Genomic DNA, 18344 nt, shown 5'->3' with positions numbered 1-18344 from the left:
CAAGGCTTTCGCCAGAATTTTAGCCTCCACATTGAGGAGGGAGATCGGACGATAAGAGGCGTGCTCCTCCGGGGGCCTGCCCGGCTTATGGAACACTACAATCTCAGCATGCCTCCAGTCCCGGGGCAACAACCCACACTCTCGGGCCTCCTCCACCACCGCCGTATAATGTGGACCTAATTGGAGAAAATACTTCTTAAAAAACTCACTCGGGAACCCATTCGGGCCCGGGGCCTTGCCCGGGTTCAGGCCACCCAGCGCCTCCCCCAATTCTTCCACTGTTAGCGGAAGATCCAATGACGTCCGTGCCGTTTCTGATAACGCCGTGACAGGTTGATCACTCAGGAATCGCTCCACGGCCGTTGCTGTGAGGCTTTCACAGGGACTATATAGACCTGCATAGTAGGTAGCAAAGCTATTGGCTAGCGCCCCCGGGTCCACTATGGGAATGCCCCCGGGGTCCACTATCCCTGGGAGGTCCTGAGCATGATACATCCCAAGGCACAGCCTGTGCAGCATTGCACCCGACTTGTCTCCCCATTGGTACACTCGACTCCTAGTGGCTAGCCACACCTGACGTGCCTCGTCAAGCAGCAGGGAGCCATATGTCTGCTGCGCATAAAGTAACTGCCGACAATACGCCTCACTCCCATCCCCCCGGCCCCTACGCTCCAACTCCAGAACCTCAGCCTCCGCCCAAACTAGCCCCGCTCGGCGCTCACGGCGGGCCGCCGCACAGAAGGAGATATCCGCTCCGCGGAGTGTCGGCTTCAGCGCCTTCCACAACATGTCCGCCCCGGACACGGAGCCCACATTCCGTGACAGATACCGATCTACCGCCTCCGTCATATGCACCCTATAGTCGTTTTGTTGCAGGTGCCGCAGGACCGCAGACACCGGGGAGTGGTCCGAGAGCCCTCGCGGTAGGATCTCCGCCGCATCCAACCGGGACTCCGCAGCCCCGATAGGAAAATGTAGTCTAGCCGGGAGAAGGAGCCGTGCACCGCCGACAAATATGTGTAAGCACAAGCAGTACAATGGCACCGCCTCCAGACATCCACCCACGCCAGGCCACCCACCAGCGCGTGAAGTTTCGTCTGTCCACCCCCCCCTCTCCCCCGGCCCCCTGACAGTCGGTCCCTAGAAAGATCCATCACATCATTCCAGTCCCCTCCTATGATCCCCGGGACCTCTGGGATGTCTGCCCAGCGCGCCATGAGTTGTTCCGCGAATGTCCAGGACAAGGGGGGGGGGGGGCGTACACACTACCGAACACCACCCGCTCCGATCCAATCCGGCCCAGAACAAAAACGTACCTCCCATATGTGTCTGCCCATGTCTGAGAATGCACAAAAGAGACCCGCTTGTGAACCAAGATACCCACACCCCTGGAACCCTAAACAAACCCCGCATGAAACACTTGTGTGTAGCCGTAGCGTTGAAGGCAGAGCACCCTCGTCCCAAACAGGTGTGTCTCCTGTAGGATTAACACGTCCGCCGAGGCCCTCTTTGCGTACTGCAGGATCGCCCCCCTCTTGATCTTATCTAGGGCACCCCGAACATTCCAGCTCAGCACTTTGATTGTGGCTAATCGCCCAGTAATCCCCCGGGAATCTGCCGCCATAGGAAACATACCCAAGACATAATGGCCACTCAGGGACTCCGGCGTCCGCCCCGTCCACGCCCAGCTCTGTACTAAGGTGCGGTCAACCCCTAATCTAAAACCCCAACTACCCAACAGTCCCCCCAACCCCGCTCCCCCCACCCCATACCTCACAAACATGGAAGTACCTCTTGCGGTGAGAAACTTCCCCAGGCCCAAACCATGAACCTCAGTAGTTCTCAACCAATGGATCCCCAACGTGCCCTCCGCAACCAAGTCCCAAAGACCCCACCCGCAACTTGCTACGGTGGTCGCCCTTCACATCAGTCCCCCGGGCCAAGGCAACCCCCTGCATTAAGGAGAATGAAGCAGCCGGCGGCATGTCCATGACGTGGAGACCCAGAAGACCTGCTCCCAAGGAACTCCCGGGCCCTCAGGATCCAGCCGGCAGATGGCCTGCCTCCGGGCCAGCCCCACGCCGGGCCCCCCCGGACTTTTGACGACGACGGGATCTGGAACGCCGCTGCCTCTTAGAGGTAGTCCCCGCCGCCTCAATCTGGGATGAGTCGGATTCTCTACCGGGGGGTGTATGAGGACGCAGCTTTACTGTCTCATCTGTCCATTTAAATACGTCCTCTGGAGACTCGAAGAACAATGTTCGGGACTCATATACGACCCTCAGGCGCGCTGGATAGAGAAGAGCATGGGATAAATGAAGCTCTCGCAACCTGGCCTTGGCCGCTAGGAAAGACTGCCGCTGCTGTTGGACCATACGTGTATAGTCTGGGAATATAAGTATGCAGGAATTTTCGAACTGCAGAGGCTCCCTCTTCCTGGCCTGGCGGAGGATGACATCCCTGTCGTGATAGTTCAGGAGTTTGGCGATGATCGGGCGAGGACGGGCCCCCACTGGCGGCCTCTGGACCAGCACCCGATGCGCCCGCTCCACCACGAAGCAGCGGGACAGCGATTCAGCCGGGAGCCAGCCCTCTAGCCACTGGGAGAGGAAGCGCTCCATGTTGTTCCCCTCGCAGCCCTCCGGAAAACCCACAAAGCGCAAGTTATTCCTGCGGGCCCGCCCTTCGGCATCCTCGACCCTGCCCGCCAGGCCCCGCTGGGTCGACTACAGGGCCGCAACCTGCTTCCTCAGTGTCGCAACCTCATCCTCCACGCTCGACACCCTGGTTTCAGTCTCTGTAATGCGGGCCACCGCGTTTCGCAGATCTTGACGCAGAAGCATCACGTCCGAACCAACTGCCCCAATCTTGGCATCCAGCATGTCCCGGGATTGCGTTATGGCTGCTAGGAGGGCTGCATGGTCCGGCGCTACCACCGAAGGGCCCCCGGCCACCATCCCCGCCAGGCCCGGGCCCGTGTATTTATCGATGGGCCCCTGCTTCGCCTCCCCTCCACCAGGTTTGTCTCTGGTCATTGTCGCAGACCGATGCTCCAAGGCCACGGCCGTGCAAAATCCCCCGGGCCCGACTGTGGATCTTCTCCCCCCCTTGCGTGGCTACCTCCAGGATAGTGCCCCTGTCACCAGTCCTCCGCCCCAGTCATCATGGGAAACCACAGGGGTCAAGGCCCAGCCGGTCCTCTGGCACTCAGCCCGCGTCAGACCAGGCCCAGTCTCTGCCAAAAAAGGGGGGGCCAGGCGCTGCCGCTCCAATAATGTCCCGGGGCAAACGCGACGTCCACCACAACCCAGCCGGCCAAATCAATTGTGTCCCGTCGTCTCCAGGATCCAACAGGCCGCAGCCCTCACCAACTGGGCCGGGCGGCCGCCCGGCAGCCTCCGTCGCTCCCCACCAGACACCTCGCCCCACCGCGACCCGAACCGGCCGCCGCACCCCCAACAATCACTGGCTCATCCGGGGGGGAGAGGGGGGGGGGGGGGGGGGGGAAGCAGTCACAGCACACCGGGGACCGGGGCGCCACCCCACCTCAGGGCCGGGACACTCACCACACCTCGCTATCGCGTGGGCCCCTCCAGGCCGGAACGCCCCAGGATGCCTCCACCGGACCTCTTCAATCTGGGCCAAGTCGTCGTCCCCAAGGCGCCGCTCCACCTCCAGCCCCACAGAGTCGCCGTCTGGCCGCCACCTATACAGGGCGCCTCTCCGCCGCAGCCTCTTTCGGGCAGATCTAGCCCCGCCTCTTCGCACACGCGAGGCCGCGGCTTCCAGCGCCGCTCCAGGCCGCAACCGCCACTCGGCCACCCCGCGGCTCACGGAGGGCCCAGGCCGTCGGGAGCGCTCCAAGCGCCGCCGCTACTCGTCGTCCGTGACTGCCCACTGGCAGGGCACCTCAGCCCCGGGGGCAAGGATATTTACGGCGGATAATTGATACGGGCGGGCAGAAGCCGGCTTAAGGCGCGTCCGCCATCTTGGCTCACCAAGCCACGCCCCCCGTTGTCATCAATTTTAAGGATCCACACATTGTGAAGCACTTGCTTTCTCGAGTTTGTAATCTCTTTAGCATCTCTAGTGACATTTTGACTCTCACGTTTGGTTTTTATTATAAACCTGTTTTTCCCACCACTACTAGGTCTCAAAAGTTTAGTCACTTATTACCTTCAGTGCCAGGCTTTAATGTCTCATGACAGAACCGCTTTATGCCACACCAGGATGCTACAGATATTGATTAATGATTGAGACCCCCCCCCCCCCGCTGCAATTGGAACGAATCTCAGGGTAGATTATTTTATTTGTGGAGCTCCATACATGGGTAGCACTGGCATAATAAAGGCAGTAAGCAAGAATATTGCTGGATATGCCACGAAGGCAGATTGTAGTTTTGGTATACTTTTATTTGAGGATTTATTGTATTGCAACAAGAGACTTGAGAAAAGCTGGAGATCCACCATGATGGATACAACAGCTATTCTAAAGCTGCCCAACCATCCAGATTAGAAAGAGTTTAAGGGGGTGTTCAATACAGACTAAGCTTTCTCAGAATTGTGTCACCACAGCTGTCCCTGTGGAAAATAAGAGTATTCAACCTTTAATTATTAAATGCAATAGCAATTTTTAATAGTGTGTATTTAACTTTTATAATAATCATTTTTCATATTCAAACATGGATCATTTAAAAAATCTGTTTTCAGTAATGGATAAGGCCACATCAAGCAACACAGTGAAGGCCTGAATTGTGTAAATGCAATAGTCAGTGGAGATTTTAGTTTAAATGCAATTCTAACTGTCTATACACTAGAACAGGACAATTCCACCTTGCGCACCAAGCTCAGCAACCTTATTTGTGAGATGGACTTAATATGTTCCCAAGATCTATATAATCCACAAAAGCCGGTTGTCCCTACTTTATTTTGGCCGTAGACGCAGCTGTGTTATAGATTATATATTTTTTGCCATTCCCTAGTAAGTCGTGTTAAGAACTGTGAGAATGTTGATTTGTGAATTGGAGATCATAACTCCCTTACTGTGTCCCTCGATCTCCTGGTTACTCTTTGTGTCTCCGACACGAACACTAACTTGCAATTAGGAACCAAGAATAGTAACCTGTGCCTGGTCTGGAAATGATCACACCCAGGCAGCTTCTTAGAAAAAGCAATAAAGGAAACTTATAGGGCTTTCATTGATTGCCTTCCACTCCCCAAAATGGTGGTCTGATTCAGCTTGTTATTTGGCTAATTGCAATCTAAGATTAGCACTGTGGGCTAATCCCAGGGACAGGACATGACGAGATTAAAGAGCTTTAGGGCCCATTTTAAGAATTCTCTGAAACTAAGGAAAAATGTTATCAAAGCATTGAACCATGAGGCTGTAATGGATGCCAATAAGCTAAAAAACGGTGATGGATTTAAACCATGATCTCTTGACTTGGTAAGAGTATTCTGCATCATTCAGAAACTCTGTCCATCACCACCCCCTTTTTCCCAAATCGATTTTATCCACACTCAGTGTGGGAGGGTATGCTCAGACGTGAGTCCCTTGCTCATTGCACCATCAGGACTCAGGCAAGCCGGGCCGACGAAGGCTGTGATGCCAGAAACCGGTCCCCGGAAGCTTGTTTCCTTCCCAGTATAAGAATTGGCTTGGTAGTTTGGTTTGCCCTGTTCCCATCATGCACTGGGACAGGTACAGACTAATTTGCATGTAGCCAGGTTCTGAGCTGGGATGGTGCAGTGAGCTAAAAAACGGTGATGGATTTAAACCATGATCTCTTGACTTGGTAAGAGTATTCTGCATCATTCAGAAACTCTGTCCATCACCACCCCCTTTTTCCCAAATCGATTTTATCCACACTCAGTGTGGGAGGGTATGCTCAGACGTGAGTCCCTTGCTCATTGCACCATCAGGACTCAGGCAAGCCGGGCCGACGAAGGCTGTGATGCCAGAAACCGGTCCCCGGAAGCTTGTTTCCTTCCCAGTATAAGAATTGGCTTGGTAGTTTGGTTTGCCCTGTTCCCATCATGCACTGGGACAGGTACAGACTAATTTGCATGTAGCCAGGTTCTGAGCTGGGATGGTGCAGTGAGCTAAAAAATGGTGATGGATTTAAACCATGATCTCTTGACTTGGTAAGAGTATTCTGCATCATTCAGAAACTCTGTCCATCACCACCCCCTTTTTCCCAAATCGATTTTATCCACACTCAGTGTGGGAGGGTATGCTCAGACGTGAGTCCCTTGCTCATTGCACCATCAGGACTCAGGCAAGCCGGGCCGACGAAGGCTGTGATGCCAGAAACCGGTCCCCGGAAGCTTGTTTCCTTTCCAGTATAAGAATTGGCTTGGTAGTTTGGTTTGCCCTGTTCCCATCATGCACTGGGACAGGTACAGACTAATTTGCATGTAGCCAGGTTCTGAGCTGGGATGGTGCAGTGAGCTAAAAAACGGTGATGGATTTAAACCATGATCTCTTGACTTGGTAAGAGTATTCTGCATCATTCAGAAACTCTGTCCATCACCACCCCCTTTTTCCCAAATGGATGCCAATAAGAACAAGCATTTATAATGCAATAGGTCTCGCAGTTACGCGAGTTTGAGCTATTGGCATTGTAAATGGCTATGCCTTGTATTTTGATTTTTGTTTTTAAAACATAAATAAAAGACATCGTCATTTACAAAGGCAATAGCTTAAAGTCGCGTAAATGTGAGACCTATTGCATTGCAAATGCTTGTTGTCATTATGTCAGTGCTCAGAATATGTGACTATTTGGGACCTGCAGGGGGTGCTATGTTAGAGTCCTCTATTGACCATTAATTTGTGGCAGCTCTGTTTGCTTCTGCAGCTGGTTAGTAAGTAGTACACAAACTACTGCTCCTTACAGAATTTATATGTTCTCCTGCATCCCTCATCCCACTTCAGCTTTTCGGAGTCAAGATCTCTGCACCACTCACTATAATAATTTTCATAGCCCCCAAATGCTATGTGCCATGAAAGAAGAGTATACTTCAAACCGAATATAACACAATTACTATGTGGAGTCCCTTGGGTAGTAGGAGGGTCTCTGGTGTGATTCAGTGTGTAACCTTCATCTCCAAAGAATTACTCAGTATTGTCAATTTATAGTTTACTTGATTTTGCTAGATTGGTTAGTTGACAGTTAGGCACAGTCAGGGGATGTCAGGTCCACTGTGTTTGAAAATCTGCCTTCGAACTAGAGAAATAAATAGTCAGAAAAAAGTCCTCTTACCCAGTAAAATCAAAGCTTGGTGGATCTCCTTCATCACATTTTGATAAAACTCCTTCTGGCATTTATCTAGAAGTTTCCACTCTGCCTCCGAGAAATAGGCAGCAACATCACTGAAAGTGACTGGGCCCTGAAGGGATACAGCAATGTAAAAGGAGATTAGTGGCTTTTATGTAACGAACTACATGGTAAAACACACAGCAGAAGGGCTCCTCCCAACCACCCTCAAACACACACACAAAATCACAGAGCCACAGCTGTGCCACTCAAGTATTGCCATACCCATTCAAAGTGCCTTTGCTGCCTCAGAGCTAGGTCATGTTCTTTCGACTGGTTTACTATTGCAGTTTGAGCATATGCAGAAAGGCAAAGTCTCAAAATATCTAGGGCAGTCATGTATATTTCGAGCACTGCCCAAGGGCGGCTGATACATGGCACATTGATGGTTTACCTTCGGGTCAAAGCCACACAGGACTGAATAAGGTTCATTCCTTGTCCACTGTTTTCCATGAGAACATGCCTGCCTTCACATTTATCAATGTGTTACAGCAAACAAATGATGGACGGAATGCTGACAATGAAAACATTCTCCCCCAGTCAAAAGATCTGGGTTAAATCCATCGTTCTTTTGTCCACTACGCCACCCCAGTTTGGACCCAGTCATATGCAAATCAGTCTTGACCCTGTGCCCCATGGAAACAGTCCAGACTGAACTGCCAGGCCAGGTCCTCCCTGGACCAGAAACAAGCATCCTGGGATCCATGGTAACTGCCAGGCCGGTCCTAGGATGCTTGTTTCCGCTCCAGGGTGGACCTGGACACTTATCTGAAAAGACCTGGAAGGAACAGTCTGTCAGGAAGGACCTTAACCATGCAAGTGTGCCGGTTATGCCCAGACGTGGGTCCTGAGCTCACTGTGCCACTGGATTCAAGCTATCCTGGCTGATGAGGGGTGAAACCCTGAAACCAATCCTAGGATGCTTGTTTCCGGTCCAGGGAGGACCTGGCTTGGCAGTTCGTGCTGGACTGTTCCCATGAGGCAAAGGGTCAAGACTGATTTGCATATGGCCAGGTCTAAACTGGGGTGGCATGGTGAGAATAAGAATGATGGATTTAACCCAGATCTCTTGACTGGGGGTTAATGTTTTGATTTGTTCTGCATTCCATCCATCAATTGTGTGTATTTTGCTTTCTTGCCCTAAGTGCGCAGGGTATGCCTTGACGTGGGTCCCGGGCTCACTGTGCCACTGGATTCAAGTTATCATGGCTAATATGGGGTGAAACCCAGAAACCGGCCCTAGGATGCTTGTTTCCGGTACAGGAAGGACCTGGCTTGGCAGTTCGGGCTGGACTGTTCCCATTAGGCACAGGGTCAAGACTGATTTGCATATGGCCAGGTCTAAACTGGGGTTGCATTGTGAGCAAAAGAATGATGGATTTAACCCAGATCTCTTGATTGGGGGTGAATGATTGGACTTGTTCTGAATTCCGTCCATCAATTGTGTCTCTTTTGCTTCCACATTTATCAAGGCAGAGAAAATATGCCCTTTTAACACAACACATGCGTGTCTGGAACAACTTGAACCTGGAAAACAAATCACTAAATAGCCTAAAACCCCTATATATGGGCAAAAGGCGGCTAAAATCTGGCCCTAGTAAGAGCCCCCAGTCCTTTGCTTCTTCCCCAAGATTTTGAGAACCGAAAAAAAGACCAGTCTTGATAATTATGCATTAAAGTAATTTGGCAAATCTGGATGTGTTTTTTCAATGGGGTTAACGGGGCGTAGACGTGAAGATGGTAAAAAGAAAGAACCAGGCTTGTATAACGAAAGATGCCGCTTAACAATGAGAGAGGATGGGAGACTTTGGATAATTATTATCATAAGTTGTGATTTAATGGAAGAGATGCAAATTTGGTTTGTTATAGGAGGTTGTGATAGTATTACAATGATTCAGCCATAAGGAGTTAAGGAGGATACTTAATGACTTACTTCCACCCAACTATTCTCTTTATATAACGAAGGGACGAAGAGCATGGTGGCAGTATAAAGTAAAGCCAAAAAAGCCATGAATGAATATGGTTTTGCAGCAAAGAGAACTTCCGTGGAGTTTAGCTACATGCGGTTTTGAGTGGTTCCTTGCTCCATGTAACTAATACAATCAATTATCTAATGAAAAACGTTGATTCAGAATGTTGTGAATGCTACAGTAATGTTTAACCTTAACTTTTTTCGGATCTAGTCCAAAATATAGTTCTCACACAAGTCTGTCTGTGTGGATTATCACACAAGGGCATGGTTAGAAACATCCCATAGCTCACCCATTTTAATCTGCACAGCCAAGGCTGCGGCTTCTTTTCAATGGTTCACAAAGTGTCCCTCCTCACCATATTGCAAAATCTGCTAAAAGAGTGTAGTGAAAAGTGCAACCTAGTTGGACTGGCTTACACAGCATATCAGACAGAATATTAAGAGCTAGTGGTGCAGACCTTTCATTCTCTGGTGTGTTGACAGCCTCATTAACAAGGTTCAAGTTTATGATACATGCGGTAACCCAAGGTTGATTCTACCTCTTCTGACCAACCACCTCTGCTCTCATAAGTCACTGAATTAAATTGTAAAACGTGCAGCTGAAAAGTCAGTACAGATAAGGCACAAAGTGTTAATATGCTTTATTAACAAGCATTTGTCATGTTTTTATATCTGGAGAAAATGTATTTAAGGAAACTTGTTCAGAAGAAACTTTCTTTCCAAACAGCTTGCTCGGAGATTTAAACAAGCATTGGCATAGCCAATAGGTCTCGCTTTTGGGACCTTATAAGTATTTATTTATGCAGCACAATTTCTTTGGTGCAACAACAACTGTTGCATGGGTAAACACTTACAAGGTCCCAAAGGCGAGACCTATTGGCTATGCCAATGCTTGTTTTTGGTAGGCACGGGGAAATTACATGATTTGCCCAGAATCACAGGATGTTGAGCAGACTACGTGACTTGAACCCGGTTTCCCTGCTCCCAAGCCGGCAGCTCTGGCCGTTAGGCCACATTAGGTTCCTCTTCGAACACAGCACCATGGATAAGAGGCCGCGGAGAGTTGCAGCGTTTCAACACTCCCTTTCCTGCTCTACCGCCTGCTTTGCCACCATAGCGCTCTTCCCTCCATCCCCCAGTCTGCTGCTTTGGCACCGTTTTTATGCCAGCGTAATCACTACCCTTTGCCCGTCTTCTTCTCCGAAGCCCATGGAACCAAAATACAATCTGGAAATTTTGAGTGTGGTCGAGGATTGGTCCCGTGGGCCCAGCCCGTGTTACTACCCCCGGATACAAAGTCAATTCAAGGCTCGCCCCTCCGAAACCCATGTACCCAGGTGCCTCCGCGTCCCCTTAAAATGGGGTTCGTGGCTTGAAGGGCATCGCTACTGGCGCACAGACTACGCGGCCGTGAGCTAAAAATGCATTCCGCATTAAAAGCATTAACTATGGCTTTTATGAGCGCTTTACATCGGCTTCTAAACCTCCCTGGGCTAGAAAAATCTCCCTGGAGACCAGACGTAAGAGTGGGTTTTGAGGAGGGGGCAGGCCTGGCGAAGGGAGAGATGTTTACCAGTAAGACATCCGCTCCATGGAAATCATACAACAAAAGACATACATGGCCGACCCACTTGGCAGGTTCCCTCGGTTTGTTTTCGACGCGATATGCAGATTTCTGAGAAATGTTTTTTTCGATGAAAAATCTGGAACTCTTCACCAGCCGCTTTGGGCATCATTACCGGAAAATCATTTTTTGGAGAGAGAAGTCGCGGTATAGATTTAAACAAAAAAAATTTATATTTTGCAAAAAGTAGGAAGCTTAAACGCTGAGGATGTGATAACTGAGCCCTGCTTGAGGTGCGGAGGTGGGGCTGGGGGTTGGGGGGCAGTTCTTCGATGCATAACACCTAATTTGAGGGCCAGATTGGGTAACTCTTCGCGTAATCGGTAGAGGGAAGTAAATCCCCCGCTCTGCATACGCTGGATGCGTGAGTTCTTGGCACGAGGACAGGCTCGCGAGCAGCTGACTCCTGAACACAGGGTCACTTTAGGAACTGGACATTTGAATATTAAACCTCGCATTTAGAGTTAACCTGATTCCGTGGATTAAAATATGCTGTAAACGTCTCCCCGGCAAGGAGCAACAAAAGGTTGCCACCAGCCGGTACTGGCGCAAATATCACCTTCTCGATGTCGTAATTACAGTTGTAAATCCGAATTGTGTTATTGCGTTTGGGCCGCAGGCAGGTGAAAAGGCGCACTAGGCAGAGAGGCGCTGGGCATCCTTTCGGAGCGGATTAAGAGAGCAGAGCACGCAGGGCGAGTGACCTCGAAGAGCAGGGCTTTACTCAGATATCTACTTCAACAAGCATTGGCCGTGCGGCCGTGAAATTAACGCCGTGCGGCCATGAAAGAGAAAGTGAGTCACACGGGTAACATGGAAGGGTGGGGGGGTGAGTGCTAAAGCAACACAGGGAAGGCTGGCATATGGTGATCACTTTCGCGGCCGCTTTGATGTTCTCAGTGGCCGCGCGGCTCACTGAGAACATCAAAGCGGCCACGAAAGTGATCAGCAGGTTGCCAAATGGTGCGCGCGCCCGGCGCACATGCACTGTAGCTGGAGGCCTGAAAAGCACTAGGTTGCACTTCCAAATCCCACTTTCTATAGCTCTCGCCAGAGCAGCGCTAAAGCGCTGGCTCAGGGGAGACCTAAAAAACTGATGCAAACGCCAAATGCTATCTATTCTGGTGAACGCACTGAATTGTGGAATAAAGACACCAGTAGTTTCCCCAGTTTCTCTTGAGGGAGAGCGGAGATGCATTATCTACCACTTCTTGTCTCCTCTCTCTTTGGTCATCACTCGTTCTATGCCCCTGCCGGCCCCTTTCCTTCCATTAGTTTTTAGGTTGCGCCTAGCAACATATGCGCCGCCTAGAAGAGACATGCAGTATAGATATGAGCTTATAACAAATGCCCAACTTTTTCATTGGCTCTTCTTACTGTCCTTTAGAAATGCTGGCTTTTTATTGGTGAATACTCTTAGAAGTCTCTCCTGTTGTCCCGCCTGTAGACTGGCCCTGCTACATGAATCCTTCACTACAAGCCATGTGTTTTCCTTCAGTGCACTACGTTGTCTTTCCCTCTGTCCTTGCTGCTGGTCCTAGTTCACTTAATCTCCTGTGTCTCCTAGAACAACACCTCCCATCCCTCGCAGCTGCTCTTCACTCCCTCTCATGGGCTGCAGCTGCCTCCTCCTCAGTTAATGGTGTGAGGAGGAAGTTGGAATTTTGTTTTAATCAAATACTTTGTGCTGTTAATTTAGTTAAAATAAAATATTTTTCATCCACTTCCAGCTACAGTAGGCGTACCGCGTGCCCTGCCCTCAATACAAACATTGCCAACTACACCACTGTCTGAATTCACAGCCAAAACTAACATCTCTTTATGACATCGACCTCCGAAACTATATTTCGCAGTTATATAGAACCCCTGTGTTTCTAGAGTAACTATGCAACAGTGCCATTTTAAAGCACAGATCTTCACAGGCTGACTCAGCGGCGTTGAGTCATTTGACTGTGTCCTGTTTTTTCAGTCAGATAAAGACAAATGGGGAGAGGGTCAGACATGGCCGCTCGTCGATAAAGCAGGCCTGGAGACTGCGCAGCCGGGTCCCCAGATGCCACAACCTGAGGCGAAGAAAGGGGGCTCGCGCTCACAGCCCTCCGGCTCTGCCGTAAATTCCTTGAATCTCCATGCCCTTCATTTATTCTTTTGCTTTTAGACATCTGAAAGCGATTAAGAACAATATGCAGTGGTTGAAATGGAAAAATACAAGTGCAGGTACTCTTTACCAGAGTACCTGTTTGTTTTAGAGAAGTGCTGGTACTCTCCAATTAAAAGTATCACTTCACTCTTGAAAAGTGCTGGTACTCCTGCAGTATACAAAATTATAATAATACAAGTTTTAGAACTTAATGTATTAACATTAGAGCGATCTTCGCTGCTTTTTCTAGGGAGTATTCAACGCTTTTCATCTAGTGCGGGTTGTGGACTTTCAGACTGGGAGATTCGGAATAATGTCCCCAAATTCTAGCTGCTTTGTGACTTTATCAAGAAACTGTGTGACTGTGGGTATTTCACATAACCTCTCTGCTTGCAAATGCATAACGCGCACGCATGCATTTGCGCAACTGCACCTAACATGAAACCAATTACACAGTGCGCCGTCCCATAACAGGGCGCTCAGTGCCAGGGAGTCAGCGCTCAGTTAGAGGTTACCCTTCGTGTCAATGTGATTCTTCTTCAGAGGAACGCTCAGTGCATGTACATTGATCAGGGGTCTCATTATCCTTGTCCTTAGATTTCAAAGGAATCCGAAATCATTATTTTTTCAGATGGAGGATGGTCTTTGTGAGAAGTTGGCCTGGCATATGCTGTTCCTAGTTATAGGGACACCTTGCACCAGTCCAATTCGACTCCTATTGATGATAGGTTTAAGACAACCTTTAAAGAAAGCTATCCTAGTGGTAGCTGTGGAGAGCAGCCTTCAGGCTAAGTCTTGAAGGAGTGTTAAGCTTATTGTTTTACCATAATAACCTCTTGAATAACCAAATGAAAGAGTAGCCCACACAGGTATATATATAAAATATATGTATTTATTCTAGACAGAATCCCACAGTCACTTTATGTGGCTAGTGGCAAAGTTACAATTCAAACAAGCATTTATAAACACAATAAATAGCACAGAAATCAATGGGCCCCAGGGGGGGACCAAACCATATACTAAAATAGTGGTATAAGAACCACGACAATTCTACAGGCAATGCCTAGGGCATTCAGGATCGCTGGCCCCTTTAGAATCCACCCACAGTTAAGAAGAAGGGGACCCACGGGAGGCGTGTGCAGTGCGAGAAGTTGCTATCGGGATCGCAATGTTAGCCTATGGAGAATGTCGCGGTTGAATAATTAAGGTTTAAGGACACTTCTAACAACAGTACAAAGTTAAGACTTGAGACTTAAGGCTTTGGAGAGCCCACCACCACGGAAGTACCGAAGTACCACTGTTACCTGCCCCAGGGAAGCCGGGTGCATAGGTCGATTCTGGTGTCGGGTCGCGGGCTGATTTTCTATGGAAAAGGAGTCCAAACTGCTGCTAGCTGAAAGTGTCGTTGAAGTCGTGAAGATTAAAGTTGAAGAGAAGACAAAGATGAACCTGAAAGCAGAGGGGACAGAGTCTGGGTCACAGCACAGTGACCAGGGAGCTCACAGGAAGGAACTCGTGGATGTCGGGTGCTTCAGGTGTGGAAGGTACAGCTGGGCTCTGCAGTCACGGGCTCCGGGAGGCTTCAAGGAAGGCCAGCTTCTGGAGGGCGACTGTCCCACGTCGGCTGAGGGTCGCTGCGGTGTTAGTGTCCCGATTGGATCCACTAAGCATTGGCAACCGCAACCCACGCAAGATGAACAAAGCAGCTGCTGGTGCAGACCCACGAGGTCTGAGGGTGCTCTCCTTTGCAGGGAGCGTAGAGCAGGCCTGGAGCAACCAGGGGAACTCTTGGAAAAGAAGATTGTCCTCCGTCAGGGCCCACAAGTCGAGAGACAAGGGACCACGGAAGGCAGCAAAATGGAGTGCGTAAAAGGGCTCCCACGGGCCACCGGAGCGGGCCAGGGAGCTGAGAGTCGGCACAAATGCTGCTTGATGGTTGGCTCAAGAATGGGCCAAAGCACAACTTCCCCACTGGTCGGGGTCGTGTGCTGGACAAGAGGTGGCCGGTGTCTCGGGGTATGCGGGGATCTCGACACCCACGTGGTCCAGGGTGCTCAGACTTGCTGGGCACGCTCACAGGACGCTGGGATGCACTGGAGACCCACCTCGAGGTTGCTGGAAGGCGTCGAAGGTCGTGAGAGCAACGAAGTTCCAACCGGGTATCTTGTAGTCTTTTAGGTGCCTGCCAAGCAGGGGGATAACTCCTTTATCCCAAGGGAGATTTCTTCAGTCAGCTGGGCAGCAGCTCGTCGAAGGTCAGTTCTGTGAAGTCCTGTACGAATCTAAGGCTCTAGGGCAAAGTTATTCCCATATATCCCCAAGATTAGGGGATGGTCCAAAAGAGAGCCTACCAATCAGAGTAGAGGCGGGAAAGGGTGGCTACACCCACTCCCCTTTGTGTGTTTCCCGCCTGGGCGAGGGGCAGGACGCCCCTGAACCGGTTCCAGGCGGTGTATGCAGAATTGGGGCTCTGCAGCTGCCTACGTGCAACTCTGAAAGGACATTTGGTGCACCCACCCTGTTCCAATCCACATATCCTGTCTGGGGAGGTGCTGGCACCTCCCTGCCACAGGAGCCCTATTGTCCAGATGGCGAGGCTGGGGTTTTCCCCAGCAACAGCCAGCCAGAGTCGTGTAGGTGGCGAACAGTAGCCATTTTGTGGTACATGTGCACTTTTAAATTGGTGTCCAAATTCTACCGCTTTTCCCATATCACCCTCCTAGCAAGGGGGAATCGTGCCCCCATGCCCATGGCTGGACTGGGGGTATGATTCCTTCATGTTTGACACCAAACACGATATGGTTCTGTGTAGCCATTCCTAAGTTACAGCGATGACGCAATAACTTATAATGCGGTTAAGAGTATATGGTATGGCTACACTACAAACAACCCAGTAACGATTTTACGAAGGTTGCAGAGAGGTCCTACTCACGTAGGGGTCCCCCCTCACACATACCTCAGCACCCAGCCCTGTAGGATTACCAGGGCCTGCCATAGGGGTACCTATGAGAGTATATGTGTTGTATGGTATGGGACATAGGGTACCTACATCCCTGTAAGGGGTGCTAGCACCACCTTACTCAGGCTACAGTAGTGGCCTGGTGGTGTCAGTTTGGGTGGCTGTCCCAGGGTGGCACAATAAGTGCTGCAACCCTGGTAGGCCTACTGGGGGACCCATGCCCTGGGTACCTAGGGTACCATCTACAAGGGACTGGTAGGGCATGCCCAGCATCCAATTATGTTTGTACCTAGAGTACTCAGAACAGTTTTAGGGAGAAAGCAGATAGGCTGGGGTCCTGGATAGCAGGATCCCAGCCAGACTAGTCAAAAACCACTTAAATACCAGGCAAAAAGTTGGGGGCAACCATTAGTCAGATTCCACTCTCCTACAGTCTTGTAAATCTACCTGGTCAATGAACCCAGTACGGCTATATTGCATCCCTTGCAATGTTCTCACAGCCCTCTGAATCCTTCCCTTTCATGGAGGAGTAGTGAGTCCATCTATGATCACACCTCTAAAGTGAGGTCTTTATTATTAAACTGCATGTTAGTTGTACTTGTGATCAAGAGAAAGACCCATATTATAGACCTGATGCCGACCGGACTGTTAAAACTTTGCATGGCATTTAGTCCAGTGTAAATGCATAAATATGAGAACAATGGAGCGGTGCACTCCCAAGTCAATATTACGTCACTAAGGAAGCTTGATCAGTGTCTTCGCAACGAAGACACTGATCAAGCTTCCTTAGTGACGCAATATGGACTTGGGAGTGCACCGCTCCATTGTTCTCATATTTCTGTATTCCTGCCTGGCAGGTGGCATCCCTCAACGGTGGGTGCAGGAGCGGAGTGTACACACCGATTACCATAATATAAATAACCTATTATTCGGGGATCACACTGAGGAAAGTGCGGCAATTGGAGTCCGCAGTTGATTCTTTGTTCTCAGTGTAAATGCATCTCTACACCATAGCTGCCTACCCTTTCTCTCCCCCCCCCCCCCCACTCAATTGAGCGCCCTATGACCTGGAGTCATGGGGCAAATAGTGCGACGATATCAAATCGCCAGCTAGAAAAAAGATTCTTCTTTATGAGGTCAGTAAAAGTAGCCCCGGGCCTGGATAACAACATCGGTCGCAGGGCTCCCAGGCTTAAGAGAGTTACTGTTTTGTAAGAGCCTAGTTTATTGTTTAGTATTTTCAATCCGAATTGCAGAGTTAAGGTAGAAGATAACAAAGATTGCACTTTGTATGAACTTTAAAAGAGAAGTAGAGAGCACAAACATAACCAGAATGTAAAGGAGTAAGTCTGGTAGCTTGCCTTCATTTTTACGCTGACTGATGCAACCTGGGATAAGAAACCTAACAGGACATGAGTGCACAACATGAAATCTTCAACAAATGCTGGAAGTACTCCAGATCTGCCTATACGGAGCGCAATTATCTCTCAGCAACAGCAAGATATTTTCTGGTGGCTACATTTTTACAGTATGGATGCAGGACTGTAGGCGGCATTCCCTGCTTCTCCACTTGAACACATTATACAATACTGAGCAGTCGCTTGAGCCTCAGTTCACAAAACTGCCAAAACAGCCTTACCGCTGATTTAAAGCGCAAAGCAGTGCTTTAAATGGAAAAAAAATAAGTGCAGGTACTCTCCAAAACGAGATGTGGACTAGGGGGCGGGGCTTGAGGTGGGGCCAGGGGGCGGAGCTATGGGCAGCACAAAGGGATCCGGCCAAGGGCCCATTTAAGCATAGATGCACGCAGACCGGGCATTCAGTACATGTATTTTAGAAACGCTTACATTCGCTGCTGCCCACATTAATAAACCTTGATTCCCACCTTCTCTGCTACAGCATTACTATCGCCACCTTCCTCCTCTGTCTGGTTGCAAACAAGTGCTGCTGTACTCTGCTATGTCAGTTGGAAGCCTTCTCTTCGATTTCCCCAGAGTAACTAAGTATGTCTGTTAGCAGGCCCTGCTCACACACATACAGTTCTATGCACTCCACAGAGCCTTAGTGGACACTGTGCAGGCGTCCAACGCTCATTGAGCTCAAAGGGCTTCAGCCCCCCAAACCCCCCTCGTGTGTGGCAGCCCGGGCTAAGACAGCTTCCCGGGCACACCCTCAGGCAGAATGAATTAAAAACTGTAGATCTGTCATTCACCGGCTAGACAGAGCATGCCATGTATCCCCAGTGCTTAATTTGTGTTGGTGGTTTCCAGTGCTTGGCACCAGCACTTAACTGTCAGCACCAGGTCTTATGGGAGTCTGCCACAGGTTGGCACT

General features: G+C 49.9%; 1 protein-coding gene across 1 annotated transcript in view; it reads right to left on the bottom strand.

Annotated features, from left to right (window-relative positions):
- The window catches only part of LOC146798270 (uncharacterized), a 673832-nt gene that overhangs the window by 485663 nt on the left and 169825 nt on the right, over nucleotides 1–18344 (bottom strand). The window contains exon 2 of the mRNA XM_085625555.1: nucleotides 7262–7388. Within this exon, the coding sequence (XP_085481681.1) occupies nucleotides 7262–7388 (127 nt within the window). The remainder of the gene's footprint in view (nucleotides 1–7261; nucleotides 7389–18344) is intronic.

The sequence above is a fragment of the Triturus cristatus genome, chromosome 9 (assembly GCF_964204655.1).
Source record: "Triturus cristatus chromosome 9, aTriCri1.1, whole genome shotgun sequence".
Lineage (NCBI taxonomy): Eukaryota > Metazoa > Chordata > Amphibia > Caudata > Salamandridae > Triturus > Triturus cristatus.
The sequence above is the reverse complement of the archived record's forward strand: the minus strand, read 5'-3'. Positions and strand labels throughout refer to the sequence as shown.